This window comes from Cuculus canorus, chromosome 24, assembly GCF_017976375.1.
Source record: "Cuculus canorus isolate bCucCan1 chromosome 24, bCucCan1.pri, whole genome shotgun sequence".
NCBI classification, from domain to species: domain Eukaryota; kingdom Metazoa; phylum Chordata; class Aves; order Cuculiformes; family Cuculidae; genus Cuculus; species Cuculus canorus.
In genome coordinates this window covers 4,879,660-4,894,344 of record NC_071424.1, presented here as the reverse complement: position 1 = coordinate 4,894,344, position 14,685 = coordinate 4,879,660, and the positions used below count along the sequence as shown (strand labels likewise).

At 55.8% G+C, this 14,685-nt stretch overlaps 2 protein-coding genes across 3 annotated transcripts; both read right to left on the bottom strand.

Annotated features, from left to right (window-relative positions):
* Positions 1–4,155: 4,155 nt before the first annotated feature.
* FANCE (FA complementation group E) lies at positions 4,156–9,588 on the bottom strand. 2 transcript variants are annotated; one of them, XM_054087823.1, is made up of 12 exons: positions 9,433–9,588; positions 8,689–8,929; positions 7,778–8,411; positions 7,651–7,695; positions 7,293–7,352; positions 7,061–7,204; positions 6,858–6,981; positions 5,293–5,368; positions 5,093–5,159; positions 4,877–5,002; positions 4,639–4,733; positions 4,156–4,465 (listed from the first exon to the last, which is right to left on the bottom strand). In XM_054087823.1, exons 1-12 carry the CDS (start codon positions 9,455–9,457, stop codon positions 4,462–4,464), a joined length of 1,641 nt encoding a protein of 546 aa, XP_053943798.1. In that variant the 5' UTR covers positions 9,458–9,588; the 3' UTR covers positions 4,156–4,461. The 2 variants fall into 2 exon arrangements, with proteins under 2 accessions (XP_053943798.1, XP_053943799.1); XM_054087824.1 differs by lacking the exon at positions 4,156–4,465 and having other exon boundaries at positions 4,635–4,733.
* A 656-nt stretch (positions 9,589–10,244) lies between these two features.
* LOC104064947 (probable E3 ubiquitin-protein ligase makorin-1) lies at positions 10,245–14,154 on the bottom strand. Its single transcript, XM_054087997.1, has 7 exons — positions 13,538–14,154; positions 12,908–13,027; positions 12,478–12,791; positions 11,868–11,959; positions 11,537–11,757; positions 10,873–10,983; positions 10,245–10,649 (listed from the first exon to the last, which is right to left on the bottom strand). Exons 1-7 carry the CDS (start codon positions 13,600–13,602, stop codon positions 10,352–10,354), a joined length of 1,221 nt encoding a protein of 406 aa, XP_053943972.1. The 5' UTR covers positions 13,603–14,154; the 3' UTR covers positions 10,245–10,351.
* Positions 14,155–14,685: the final 531 nt, after the last annotated feature.

Genomic DNA, 14,685 nt, shown 5'->3' with positions numbered 1-14,685 from the left:
GCCTCTGCAGCCTCTGCTCTACGTCCTGGCAGCCCCACGACTGCAGCAAGTCGCTCTGTGGGAGGGACAGACCCAAGCATGTTTGTCCCCCACTACCAAATAGAGCTTTTCTGCTCAAAAACTCCTCTATTTCCTCCTCCACGCCCACGCTGAGGGGTTCAATAAGAGGCAATACCCCTCTTTGCAAACCATCCCATTCCAAGGGCCCCTAAAAGCTCCCGGGGATTTTTATGCATTCTTATATTAACCCGGGAGCATCACGATTACGATCTAGAGCCTCAAACAAGCAAAAGCAGCCCAGCTCCCCACGCACAGACCTGTTGCACAGGGATGAACGAGACCCTGCTGGGAGATCTCCAACCCAGAGAGGCGAGCGGCAAGCAAGGAATTGCAGGCTTTCTCCCTCCCGTCTCTTTCCAGCGAGGTCTCACCAGCAGCTTACAGCAATGACATCTTCCAGGGCTCCTCCTAAAGCCGAGCTGAACTTGCTGCTCAGATCGCAAGCGGTCATCTGGATTATCCACGTCTCAAAGCAAAGCTGCTCAGCCCCACACCGGCTGCTCCTGCTGATGCGGCAGATGTGATTTATTAGGTGTATGCAGAGGGTCCAACCATAAAGCAACACTCCAACCTTCCAGCAAATTCATCTTTGGCCCTGGATGGCCACCCTGGATGGTCCTGGTCTTCCCAGCTGACAGGGACCCAAGAGCCACCAGACTAACCCAAGGGAGAACACCATTCCCTTATTACAATTAAAAGGTTGTTGGCAGAAAAACAAATGAGAAAAGGGGTTTATTTTTTGCTTCTTTTGGTTCAATTTTAAACTCCAGTGTGAAAAACAAACCCAAAAGACTGCTGAGCCTTCCCTTGAGCAGTTCAGCCTCACAGGTGGCTGTCAGAGCCACCAGATTTCAGGGTGAAACCTGCAGGAGCACGTTGGGGATTGCATGCGTGTGATAGAACAAGAGGGAATGGCCTCAAGTTGCATTCCTCAACTCATCAGGAGGAGTTTAAATTGGACAACAGGAAAAATTTCTTCCCAGAAAGGGTTCTTCAAGCACTGGCAGAGGCTGCCCAGGGAGGTGGTGGAGTCGCCATCCTTGCAGGGGTTTAGAAGGTGAAGTGCTTAGGGATGTGATGGCAAGAGAAGTGCGCCCGTGAGAACCTCATGAGAACCTCATCTACATCCATAGATGCAGCGTTCACACGGCTCTGCCCACCCAAAGGAAGCTCTCCGAAGTCTAATCACAGCACCAAGATGCCTTTGGGTAGCGGAGAGAAGATCTTATCATAAAACTGGTCCAAAACTCACTGTTGGAAAACAGGGAAGCAGCAGAGCGGACAGATAATGCGTGCAATTGCATGAAATGAATCCCTGTAAAAGAAACTATTAGGGTAAAAAGGGAATTCCCCTTCTCTAGCATGAAGAAAGTCACGCTCTACAAACAGCAGAGGAAGCAAATAACAAGATGCTGTCAAACACCCCAAGTACATCAGCTGAAAATGATACCCTGTCTCCTACATCCAGCCTAGGAAACCTCAAAACCGAGGCTTCAGTCCTTTCGCTTCACCAACATTGCTAATAAATCAGGAGAAGGACAAACCCCAGCCCTGGCTCTTCTTCTGAAGAAGAAGAAGGTTCTGCAGAACTATAAAACCTGAGCGACGGTTTATGCCACATCCACCTCATTGCACCGTTCAGGCTGGATTTTAAAGCTTTGGAGAGGGTCAAGAGTAGTCAAAAGTCAAGTTTTCTGTGCAGATGCTACAAACCACCACACAAACGAGCCCTCTTCTCCCAGCATGTGTAGTGTCTCCAGGGTTTGCAACCAATTCTCCTAATGAGACTGTTATCTTGTGCATATACCCCAGAGGAATCCATGGTATGTGATAAGCTGCAGGCAAGAGCAAAAAACAGGGCTAAAAAGTCTTTTTCTACAAGACAGCAAGATGCTTCCCAGCGGAACAGGATTCCCCTCCCCTTGAAGTTTGCAAAGCCGATCTCTGCTTGACTACCGTTTCTTGCAAGAAACACGTGGGCTGCTCCAAAACGCAGCCCTTGTATCTCCAGATGAATTGGAAGTGCCACATACGGCACTTGGCAGCCAAGAACAGCCCATAAAAATGAGACCATTGCTTAAAGAAACCAGTGGGCAGTTACAAACCCAACCACCCAGAGAGGAGACACACACCAGGGCCTGGAGATTTCAAGCCCTTTATAGACACCAAGCTGAGTGGTGTGGTTGCCACACCACAGGGAGGGGATGTCATCCAGAGGGACCTGGACAGGCTGGAGAAGTGGGGCTGTGAGAACCTCAGGAGGTTCAACAAGGCCAAGTGTAAGGTCCTACACCTGGACTGGGACAATCCCCGATTTCAGTACAGGATGGGGGATGATGTGATTGAGAGCAGCCCTGAGGAGAAGGACTTGGGGTGCTGGGGAGGAGAAGCTCAACATGAGCCCCAATGTGCACTCACAGCCCAGAAACCAACTGTGTCCTGGGCTGCATCCAAAGCAGTGTGGCCAGCAGGGAGGGAGGGGATTCTGCCCCTCTGTTCCTCTCTTGGGAGACCTCATCTGGAGGATTGTATTCAGTTCTGGAATCTTCAACATAAGGAGGAGATGGAACGGTTGGAATGGGTCCAGAGGAGGCTACAAGGATGATCCAAGGGCTGGAGCATCTTCCATGCGAGGACAGACTGAGAGAGTTGGGGTTGTTCAGCCTGGAGAAGGCTCTGAGGAGATCTTATAGTGACCTTCCAGAACCTGAAGGGGCTACAAGAAAGCTGGAGAGGGGCTGTTCACAAAGGCTGTGGGGATAGGACGAGGGGCAATGGGTATAAACTGGAGAAGGGCAGATTTAGACTGGACATAAGGAGGAATTTCTTCACCATGAGAGTGGTGAGACACTGGCCCAGGTTGTCCAGGGAAGTTGTGGCTGCCCCATCCCTGGAGGTGTTCAAGGCCAGGTTGGATGGGCTTTGGGCAGCCTGAGCCAGTGGGAGGTGTCCCTGCCCATGGTGGGGAGATTGGAACTGGATGATCTTTAAGGTCCCTTCCAACCCAAACTATTCTATGATTGCTGCTCAGTGCAGAGATGCCAGGGCTTCCCCTCTAGATAGACACAGAGCATGGCATCTTCCAATTCTTCAGCAAGGACACCAGGAAGCTGACAAGCAGCTGGATTTTGGAGACGAGTTTGTCCTCAGTCATCTTCACATGACCGACGGTCACAGCCAGAGCACCGGGGACAAGGACACAGAGGTCAGTTTGTAGAAGCTTTGCAGGGAAACCGCAAAGACCGCAGCCTGCTGCCTAATAAAGCCAAAACAGCAGGCTGAGACCTTGCTGATCGGGGCACAATTTCTATTTATGTCGTATTTTGGGCAGCCCTACAATAGCTCCAATATACTCAGCCACTAACACACTGGTATGCAAATACATCAACAATTTGGCTCCCCGGAGGTTTCTTTGAAGCCTCATCAGTCCACTGTCACCTAAAATAGCTTAAGAGGTTGTTACTATAAAGAAATCTGTGCTCTCAGCATTAAGAGCATCACTTGATGCTTCAGAGTTTCATTCCTCTGGCTGGGTCTAAACATTAACGAGCAAACTTGAAGCAACAACATGTCACACCTATATGTTTTAATCCCTCTTCTCCTTTTGTAGATGTAAATGTTTATGAGTTTTTAAATAGTTCCGGAGGTATGCAATGCTTCAAAACCTTCATTCGAACTCCAGCACTACCTCCCTCAGAGGCCATCCACCCTCTCCCATTCTCATCTATCCACTCCTCTGACCAGAAGGCAACCGGACACGGTTTCCAGTGGGTGTTTTCAAGGATTGCAGCATCCTTCTGCAACCTTCTGAATCCTTCGTGCAACCCCACCTACCTTCATACAAAGTCCTTGTATGCCAACACGATCCCATTCATAAGACAAAAAATAATGGATTTGTTTGTTTTTCTGATTAAAAAAAGATAACTTTGGGCACAAATCTGCTACAAGAGAGTCACCGTGGTGCAACCACCCCCTCCAAGCGATGCACAGTCCAGCTGCACCTCACCCCCATGAGCCCAGTGAAGATGCGGGGCAAGCCAGGGCTTCCTGGTGTTGGGGTAGAGGAGAGCTGAGACACCCCACAGCCCAACAGCTCCTCCTCTGCCACCATCCTGAGCGTGGCGAGAGCACCCATGGTGGTGGGCTCAAGAGACAGACCAGACAGAGCAGACTGCAAATAAATTCATTGTTTAACCAAGAAAACCCCCCATCTTCCAACCTTGGGGTGTGCGTGGGGCTGGGATGGCGTTGCCCAGCTCAAACCAGGCTGGCTGAGCTCTGCAAGGTTCTAGGTGGAAGAGTGGGGCTCCATCACCGTCTTGAGCCCCAGCGAGGGACGGGGATATATCCACCCTCACGGAACAAGCACCCTCTGCCGCAGGAAGCCATCACCTTCGGTGTTCACCTGGCAGGAGGAGAGAGAGGGGAGAGAAATCAGGAAGAGGGGAAGCCACTTGCCAACCACGTTCCAGCACAGCTTCTGTCAGCACAGCGGCTTCTTGCCACGCGCCGAGACAGACCAGGAGAGCATCACCCATGGGAAAGACCCCAGCCTGGAGGGCACAGCATCCATCTCACCTGGTTCCTTCCAGCACAGCCTGCAGCGATTTCTTCAGAGCCACGTTGCTCCGATCCAGAGCGGCAGCCACGCTGCTCCTGTGGGCTGGGGTGACCTGCGATGGAGAGAAGGAAGGTTATCAGAGAGCTGTGCTGCCGGGAACCCACCAGAGACCCTCGGACCAGGGCCTGAGTCAGCGACAAGCTTGGCTCACAGCTCACCAACTAATCTGCAGGACCCAAGAGCGGTCAGACCCACCTGGCTTTGGTACATCGTGAGCACGGCTGTCACCAGCTTAGCGTAATTCAGTGACGTGGCGAAGGCTGGCGCCTGCCTGCACAGCATCAGGAGCAGCAGATCGAAGAGCTCGGTGGGCAGCACCTCCTGGAAGAGAGCCAGGAGCAGGGAGGAGAGAGTTGGTCCTTGCTGGAGCTGCAAGGAAGCTCAGGGGGGACAAGGTGGGGGTCCTCTCACCCGCCGCTCCAGCACGGCTTGCACCACCGGCAGCAGCTTCTCCGACAAAGGCACCTCCAGAACTTGGCTGCAACGGATGGCGAAGAGCAGATGCGATGCTCACATGGCCTCACTGATGCTCCTGAGTGGCCAGAGCCTGCCAGACTCATGAAGGGAGGAGTGAGGGGCAAAGCAGAGCTGTCAGCCCTGTTATCTCTTACCTCAGCACCAGTGTGACACAGTCTGGCTCCAGGCACTCCTCCACAAGCTCACACACCAGCTTGATCTGCTCAGCATCTGCAAGGGCAAAGCACAAGCCTCTAGAGGCTGCCAAACCCACGAGGATGTGCCTGATTCTTCCTAACACCCCTTCACAGAGCGGTACACCCCAACCAGAACACTCAGAAACCACGTCGTGACCTTTTCTACTGTCTGGATAGTCCATCTTCCTTTGCCCAACTGCAGCAAGGGGTTAATTAGCACCAGTGCCGAGGAAAAAGGGATGCTACTGTGGCAGGGATTCATGCAGGACCCTCTTCTCATGCCGCCCAGGGGCAGTTCCGGCCCAGCCTTAGAGCTGGTAAAAGCCCACGATACTTTTAATATCTTTAAAAATATCTTAGGATCGTCAGGCAGGCAGGAGACACGCGAGATGGGTCCCAGTTAATGATTACCCTTTGTTATTTTTGTGGTGTGGGACTAAAACGCGTTCAGCCGTATGGTTAAATAACAGTGCAATTTATTAGCATGACTTCTGAATGGGAAGGTGGGAACTTAATTAAATTAAGAAGTTCCAACCCAGCGGTTTAGGGATACAGCCAATAATCGTGAGGAGATTAGGAGGAGTTGACCAATGGGTGGTCTTGGCAGGTAGTTTTCCCTCTTGTCCTGTCCCCTGTCACTGGGGAGAAGAGCCCAGCTCCCTCCTCTCCACAACCTCCTTCCAGGCAGTTGTAGAGAGCAATAAGGTCTCCCCTCAGCCTCCTCTTCTCAAGGCTCTCTCAGCCGCTCCTCGTCAGACGTTCTCCAGCCCCTCAGCAGCTTCGTTGCTCTTCTCTGGACACGCTCCAGAGCCTCAACATCCTTCTTGTGGTGAGGGGCCCAGAACTGAACACAGGACTCGAGGTGCGGTCTCACCAGTGCCGAGTACAGAGGGAGAATCCCCTCCCTGGATCTGCTGGTGACCCCATTTCTGATCCAAGCCAAGATGCCATTGGCCTTCTTGGCCACCTGGGCCACCGCTGGCTCATGTTCAGTCAGCTGTCAACCATTACCCCCAGGTCCTTCTCCTCTGTGCAGCTCTCCAGCCACTCTTCCCCCAGTCTGTAGCGCTGCATAGGGTTGTTGTGCCCCAAGTGCAGGACCCGGCATTTGGCCTTGTTGAACCTCATCCCATTGGTCTCGGCCCAGCAGTCCAGCCTGTTCAGATCCCTTTGGAGCCTCCCTACCCTCCAGCAGATGGACACTTCCTCCCAGCTTAGTGTCATCTGCAAACTTGCTGAGGGTGCACTCAATGCCTTCATCCAGGTCATTGATAAAGACATTGAACAGGGCTGGACCAGCACCGAGCCCTGGGGGAAACACCTGTGATCGGCCTCCAACTGGAGTCAACTCCATTGACTGCAACTCTTTGGGCACGGCCATCCAACCAGTTTTCCACCCATCTGGGTGACAAACGCCTCCCAGCAGTCAACACACCGCAGCTGGGGCCTCCTTTCCTGCTCTAGCCCCTCTCCAGATCCCTCAGCTGCTCCCAGAATCCACACCTCCTTTGAGCCCAACGCACCTTCCCCCGGCTTCCGCAGGATCGCAGCCACCACGACACGACAGAAAGGTTGGGAATACTTGGAGCAGAACAAAGTGAGGGCAGCCACGAGGTGTCGGGAAGGCGGCCGGGTGAGGGACACGACCTAACGGACAGAAAAAGGAGGAGATGGGGATGGTGGTGAGGGAAACGAGGGGCACGGAAACCTCTGCCTCGAGACTTACTCGCCTGAGGAAGAGCTGCTCTGCCAGGACGGCAGCGCTGGTGTAGCTGAGGTCAGGGCTGAGAGCCAGCAGCCAACTGCAGAAACGCACCAGGAGGTGCTCCGGGCCCGTGGAGAGCTGGAGGAAGGAGCACAGCCCCTCAAGCTGTGGATGACAGAGGGAACAGGGATGTTAGGGACAGCACGAGCCCCTCCGTGGCACCGCTGGTTGCGGTGAGGATGCTGAGGCTCACCTGGCTGGGAGAGTAGTCGTTCAGGACACGCAGCTCGGGTGGGATGCTCAGCTCCGAGCGCTGGAGTGAAGCACAGTCCTTGAGTAAGACAGCCAACAGAGCCACCAAATACAGCTCTAGGGCTTTTCTCTTCCCTCCCATCCCCGCTTGGGCCAGCTCTAACCCCACAGGCTGCCCACCACGCAGCAGATCCCAGCGAGGTGGAGGCAGGTATTGGTCCTTGGGCCCAGAGGAGGTGGCAGCGAGGCTTTTTATCCCCCTCCCAGCGAAAGCCACCTCCTCTCCCATCCCTTCTGCACGCCCTGGCACAACCCCGTTCAGACCATCAGCTCCAGGAGAGGCAGAAGCAGCCACTCACGCTGGACTCCGCCTGCAGCAGCATTTTCAGCCTCGGTCCGTGCACCTGCAAGGAATGAGGTGAAGGAACAGAAATCAGTCTGCAAAGGCTCGCTGGCTGCAAGGGGAAAGCAAAGCCCATCCAGTACCTGCAGAAAGGATTGGTCCTCTGCTGCCAGCTCTGACTGGGACATCTTCCTGGGCTCCCCAGCTGCAGCCTTCTGCGAGCTTTCCTGAGCAGCTCCAGCTGAGCTCCGAGCAGATACATCCCCCAAAGTCTCCGCAGGCACCTCCTCTTCCACCCCTGCCGCATCGCCACTCTCTTGCATTCCTGGAGAATCAAACACTCCTTCTTCCAGCAGCAACCTCTTCTTCTCTCTCTCCTCATCCAACTCCAGGCTCTCTTCCGACGCTTTCTTGCGCTTCCCACCGTGAAGCGGAGAGGCAGCCGCATCCCCAGAGACACTGGGCTGCTCGCTGAACCCCCACCTCAGTTTCCTTTGCCCCTCTGGTTTATTGGGGGCGATTTTCCGACACAGATGCCTAAGCTGCTCCTGGCACGCAGAAGACAACGGAACAGGAGGCAGGGAGCGCTCGTCTCCCCTCAGTCCCTGTCGGAGCAGATCCCTCAGTGTCCGCACCCAGGGATCCAGCTGGGAATCCTGCTCCAGCGCCCGGAGCAGCCGGCGGAGGCAGCTCTCCGGCACCACAGCTTGCACCACGAGGAGCAGGGACAAGAGGTTTCTCTGGCACATGACAGGGAGCAGCAGCAGCCGCGGCTTGCTGGGAAAAGGAAAGAAGAGGCAATGCATCACGGCAAAGCCCCAAGTCCTTACTGCCAACCTAACGGGTGTAACGAGGACAGCGAAGCGAGAGAAAGCAGCAAACGCCTTCACCGGCTTTTACAGACACACGCTGGAATACCAGTGGGTTCCAACTATGATCCTGACTTCATATCCAGACCGGAGCACCAGTGAGATGATGCACGGTGCCAAATCGGGCACTTGACACGCCAAACCTCCCACCAACCGTCAAGTTGTGGCAAACGTGGCCAACTCACAGAGCCAGAGCCCCCTGCGGTCCCTCCAGCGTGGGCTCCTCGGCGCACAGGGCTGCGGTGAAGGTCTGCCAGGAGAACGCCTGCCCCAGCTCCTCGTGGGCCTGGACCCGCTGCAGCATCCGGAGGGCGGCGAGCATCCCAGAGGAGCCGGAGGAGAGCGCGTGGAGCAGGAGGCGGCACGGTTTGTCGAAGCTCTGCAGCCAGAGGGATTCCATCGCTGCTGCGGGGGCTTCATGGCTGCCTGCAAGAAAAGCAGGGAGAGGCTGATGAAATTCTTCATGATGAGGGTGGGGAGACAACTGGAACAGGGTGCCCAGAGCAGTGGTGGCTGCCCCATCCCTGGAGATGTTGAAGGCCAGGTTGGATGGGGCTTGGAGCCCCTGATCCAGTGGGAGGTGTCTCTGCCCGCGGAACTGGATGGGCTTTGAGGTCCCTTCCAACCCAACCCATTCCATGATTCTAACTTGATGTCAACCAGACCCTGAGAACCCATTGCTGGAGGTGTTCAAGGCCAGGTTGGATGGGGCTTGGAGCCCCTGATCCAGTGGGAGGTGTCCCTGCCCATGGCAGGGGGTGCAACTGGATGGGCTTTGAGGTCCCTTCCAACCCAACCCATTCTGTGCTGTGGGTTCACTCCAAGGCAGGCGCGGGGAGGATTGGCACATGCAGGATCCAGAGGGACATGCTCTGGAGCTCACCTAAGGCTCATCCCTCATGGGCTGCAGTTTCAGGGGTTGCTCTTACCTTGGGGGTCTGCGCTTCTCCTCATCACCCCGGGATGCAGGAGCAGCACCGCGCTGAGGACCAGGAGCTCCTTTGAACCCGCTCAGCTCGCAGCATCCCCATCACCACCTCCACATTGATACCCAACCACTTCTCCCTCTGCCCCCCCAGTCCCAGTACACCCCCCCCACTTCCCGATCCGCCTCTTCCGTACCCGCCCCGTGGAAAAGCGCGCCCGATATGCAAATTAAGCCCCTCCCGCGCGCTCGTAATATGCAAATCAGCCCTTAAAGCAGCCATCCACCCCAACCCCAGCCCTTAGGAGGCTGTGACCCCCCCCCCAGCCCCAGCAAGGGGAGCCCCCAAGCACCGTTGTGTTAAGCAAAAAGGTTTTATTTGGGTAAAAAACAGATCAAAATAGTGCCCGGAGCCACCCAAGCTGCTGCTCGCCCCCCTTCGTGGGCATTAAAAGCCCTCCTGCCCCCCCCCCCCCCGCACCCACCCCCAGCCCCCTGCCAGGTCTCCCATGGGTGCTGCACCACCAAAGAGGGGAGAGAAAGGTTGGGGGGGGCTGCGCCCCACTGCCCCAAGAGCCCTACAGCTCTGCCCCCCCCATCCTTCCTGGGGGAAAAGAGGGATGCAAGACCTTGGGGCATCACAGGGGGTCTTGGGGCATCACAGGGGGGGTTGAGAAACACCAGCCAAGAGATTTCCCCATCCCACCCCACCCCTGCAACACCTTCCATGCCCGGAGCTACTCCAAGGCAATGGTGGGAGCAGCTAAACACGTTCTAAGCAGATGCTTCCCGCTCCCAGAAGATATTCCCTCGGCACCAGCAGCACCCGGACGCGGCACAGGGGGTCATAGCTTAGTCAGAGTCACTGAAGTGCATGAAGAACGTCTCATGGCCGCATCTCATGGACCAGAAGCCTGAGTCCATCAGGGAGAGGGCGAGAGCCCACTCGAGATCCTCATCCTCTTCATCCGAGCTCTCCGAGAGCGAAGGGCTGAACTGCAGCACAGGAGAGAGGATGAACCCTCGCCCTGAGCCACGTTGCAGAGCCGTGAGGTTCTCCAACGCCCCCCAGAATGCCACACCCCACTTACAACAGGCATCCTTGGGCGCTGCCGCCTGCGCCGCCGCCGCCGGCCCGTGGGCAGCTCGTGTAGGTAGATGCATTCCGACTTGAACGGGCAGCAGCCGCGATTCCGCGTGAAGAACTTGCATCTGATTTTCCTGGAAGATTCAAAGCCCCGTTAGGAATGCAGGACCCGGAGCAGCATGGGCAGCTTTTACCAGGCTGCTCAGGGAGGTGGTGGATTCCTGGAGGTGTATAAAGTTGGGCAGATTAATTTCTCAGGGATGTGATTTGTAGTGGACGGGTACGGTTGGGTTTGATGATCTCAAAGGTCTTGTCCAACCTAATGATACTATGGAGCACGCAGCATCATACACTCACCTCGTTCGCGCCTTGAAGGTTTCGATGAGCTTCTCCTTCTCACTCACATCCGAGACCCAGTATTTGTGGGGGATGTAGTAATTGGAGATGACCCGGCACTCCGGACAGGCCCTGGGTGAAGGCAATGAGGGCAGATGGGTCTCCCAGAAGGGGAATGGGGAGCTCAGCACACCAGCTGGTCCCACCATCACAGCCTTATACAGCATCCCTGTCCCTCATCCCAGCTCTTGGATGTGCTCGTAGCTGGTAGAGCACAGGGATAGACAGACAAAGGGTTCCCATCAGCCCAGCACGGTTGCTCCTGGCTCCCAGCCCATCCTCGTGGCATCAGGCTCCCTGCTCTCCATACCCAGAAAAAATTGCCCAGGGAAGTTGTGGCTGCCCCATCCCTGGAGGTGTTCAAGGCCAGGTTGGATGGTGTTTGGGCAGCCTGAGCCAGTGGGAGGTGTCGCTGCCCGTGGCAGAGGGGTTGGAACTATATGATCTTTAAGGTCCATTCCAACCCAAACTATTCTATGATTCTATGAAAACACTGCTTTGGAAGTACCTGCAGAACCTATTCCCAAAGGAAAGTCGCTCCAGACCCAAAGCCAAATCACCAGACCCAACGAAGGATTTCAGGGTGATGTTGACCACCCTTTCCACCGTCCCCATCTCCACTCACTTGACGACCCCGCTCTGGAAATCCCGGCTGCGACGCCACTTGCGGATGCAGCCCAGGCAGTAGACGTGGCTGCAGTTGGGGAGGATCCCAAAGAGCCTTTCCTCCGGCAGTGCCTTCTCGTACACCCGGTCCATGCAGATGCCGCACACCACGGCCTCGCTCCGTGCCCTCAGCGCCGCGGTGGGCACCGGAGCTGCTGCAGCACCCAGCTCCGCAGGGACCTGCAAAAGCAAAGGAACACGGCATCACGACCCCCTGGCTCCATCTCTGCTTTGGGGACCGACACAAGGTGACAGGGACTGCCCGGCCGCAGGAGATCGCCCCAGCCCACCTCTGCAGAAGCACTCCACGTCGACGTCCCCACCACTGCCTCTCCGGGATCCAGGGAATTGGGAGCCAGCCCCAGCCGTTGCAGTTGGGAACCTGAAGGGAGAAAAACTCTTAGAGGGGGAGGAAAGCACAGCCCACCCCATCATCGTTTGAGGACAGGACAAGAGGGAATGGTCTGAAGCTCCACCAGGGGAGGGTCAGGTTGGATATCAGAAAAAAATGCTTCATGGAAAGAGTCATCGGCACTGGAACAGCTGCCCAGGGAGGGGGTGGAGTCACCTTCCCTGGAGGTGTTTAAGGAACGGGTGGATGAAGTGCTGAGGGACATGGTTTAGGGAGTGTTAGGAATGGTTGGACTCGATGATCCAGTGGGTCCTTTCCAACCTGGTGATTCCATGATTCTATGATCAGAGGCAGGCTGGCTGCTCAGCGGGCACAGACTCAGCAGATAAGGTCCCCACCCTAAAAAAACTGCTAAGAGAGCTTTCCACAGCCCCAGGGGGGCCCTGCCCAGAGGTGGAGAGGAGGTTTGAGTCAAAGGCAGACACTCACAGGGGATGTTCCACCGTGACCACCCAATATCCTCATCCCTGCTTGTCCCCGAGCACCCTAACACCCACCTGGGGCACCCTGAGCTCGTGCAGGGACAAATTCTCTGCTGATGGCCCCACGGTGGACGTTGTGAGGTGCTGGGATGTTCTCCTTGTGTGTCTCCTCTTCCTCAACCTCCACATTTGGGAACTTGAAAGCCACGCGCACCACACTGGGGACAGGGTGGGCTGAACTGGGCAGAGGTCCCCCTGAATCCTGGGGTCTCCCCAAGTCCCGGGCAGGCACGCTGCTGGGCTCCGAGTCCCAGAAACTGGGGGACACGGGGCCATAACGGGTCCCCACTGCCACCGGTTCCTCTTGGATGTGTTCATAGCTGGAGGAGAACAGAGATGGACAGACAAAGGGTTCCCATCAGCCCAGCATGGTACCTCCTGGCTCCCACAGCCCATCCTCGTGGCATCAGGCCCCCTTGCTCATTATGTCCCTTACCTGCACCGCTCTCCGTACCTACAAAAACCGCTCTGGAAGTACCTACAGATCTGACCTTGTTTTCTATCGTGTGAGAAGCGGCAACTCTGACCCCATCGACAGAATCCACGGGCAAAATTCCTGCCAGAAGGAGAAACCGCATGGTCAGGGTCAGCCACCCCCCACCCCTGCTCCCCCTGCCACCCCAAAACCCCGCTGGGTGCCACTTTTGCTTGGTTGGGGACATCTTTTTGGAGCCCTCAGGTTGGTGCCTGGGCAGCCAGGGCTCTCCCTGCCCCATCCCACCTTATCTCCTGGTCAATTAGCAGGACAACAAAGCCCAGGCTGGGCTGGTTGTGGGGGGTGGAGGAGCAACACCACAAGCCTGGGGGGCTCCCTGGGGGCTCCCTGGGGCTGGGGGAGCAAGGAAAGGGGCAGGAATTTGGGGCTGGGAGGGGGTGCCAGGCTGAGGACCCCCAGTTGCAGAGGTGGGGGGGAGCGAGAGGGACCAGCTTTGTCCCCTCCAACCCCTCACCCTCCAGGGGAAACAGGCAGGGAAGGCATCACAAAGCCCCCTCTGCCCCCCCAGCGAGGGGCTCAGCCCAAATTCCTCCTACAACCCCCCCAAAAACCACCCCCCCAAAGCCCTACCTGCACTGGGGTCTGCACCCCCGAGCCCTAAAAGCCCCAGATGCCACCGGCGAGCCCTGCTCCATCTCCTTCCCGGTAGCCAAGAGGGTTGAGCGACCTCCCAGGGCTATTTATTGCCTTGGATGGACCAGTGGGTGCAACCGGTTAACCGAGACCTGCCCGTAGGGTGCAGAGCATTAACCCTCGCCCTGCCGCTGCCCAGCACACAGGGACCTTCAGGGCAAGGCTGGGAGCAAAGCTGCGCCTTCCGAGGCTGAGAAACACTTCTTCACCGATAGACTACTAAAAAGGACAAAGACTTTTGAAGCAAAGACAATAATATTTTACGATTCAGCTCTGAATCCGATGCCCATCTAAAGAAGGCATCCCATCTTCCAAAAGCAGTGGGTAGATCAACTAGTTTTAGACAAAGAGCAGTGTAAATCCTCAAAGTATGTTTACTTTTTGAGGTTATCTGACTGTGTCCAGAGACTTCCTTCAGGTTATCTCTTGACCCAAGACAACTATGTCTTACAAGACAATTAAGCGTATCCATAAATTCTTGCAGCTCTAAGAGAGTGTTTATTCTTTCAAGTTATTCATCCATGTCTGGAGATTGTCTGCATGTTATCTCTTAATAAAAGACAGATTTATATTACAAGATAATTAAACATACAAACCAGCTGCAGAAAAACTTATCAATTAATTCACACACAACGCAGAGGGGAGTTGGGGGGCTGCAGTGGCTCCCTGCCAACTCTCCGGGGGTTGGAGCAGGCAGAAGCAGAGCTCAGTGCCCCATCCATCCTTGCAAGCTTGTGGTGGCTGCAACCAGGCTGTCCTTGAGCCCATCCATCCTTGCAAGCTTGAGGTGGCTGCAACCAGGCTGTCCTTGAGCCCCATCCATCCTTGCAAGCTTGAGGTGGCTGCAACCAGGCTGTCCTTGAGCCCATCCATCCTCACCCACCTTGGGGTGGCTGCAACCAGGCTGTCCTTGAGCCTCATCCATCCTCACAAGCTTGAGGTGGCTGCAACCAGGCTGTCCTTGAGCCCATCCATCCTCACCCACCTTGGGGTGGCTGCAACCAGGCTGTCCTTGAGCCCCATCCATCCTCACCCACCTTGGGGTGGCAGTGAGGGCCACGGGCAAGATCTGGGATAAAAAGCAT

Coding starts and splice junctions, on each gene's coding strand:
- FANCE (XM_054087823.1), bottom strand. CDS start 9,457: ATGAGGAGAAGCGCAGACCCCCAAG. Junction 8,930..9,432: donor GAGAAGCGCAGACCCCCAAG/GTAAGAGCAACC, acceptor CTTTTCTTGCAG/GCAGCCATGAAGCCCCCGCA. Junction 8,412..8,688: donor CCGCAGGGGGCTCTGGCTCT/GTGAGTTGGCCA, acceptor TCCTTTTCCCAG/CAAGCCGCGGCTGCTGCTGC.
- LOC104064947 (XM_054087997.1), bottom strand. CDS start 13,602: ATGGAGCAGGGCTCGCCGGTGGCATCTGGGGCTTTTAGGGCTCGGGGG. Junction 11,960..12,477: donor GGGTGCCCCAGGTGGGTGTT/AGGGTGCTCGGG, acceptor TTCTCCCTTCAG/GTTCCCAACTGCAACGGCTG. Junction 10,984..11,536: donor TTCCAGAGCGGGGTCGTCAA/GTGAGTGGAGAT, acceptor GCCTTCACCCAG/GGCCTGTCCGGAGTGCCGGG.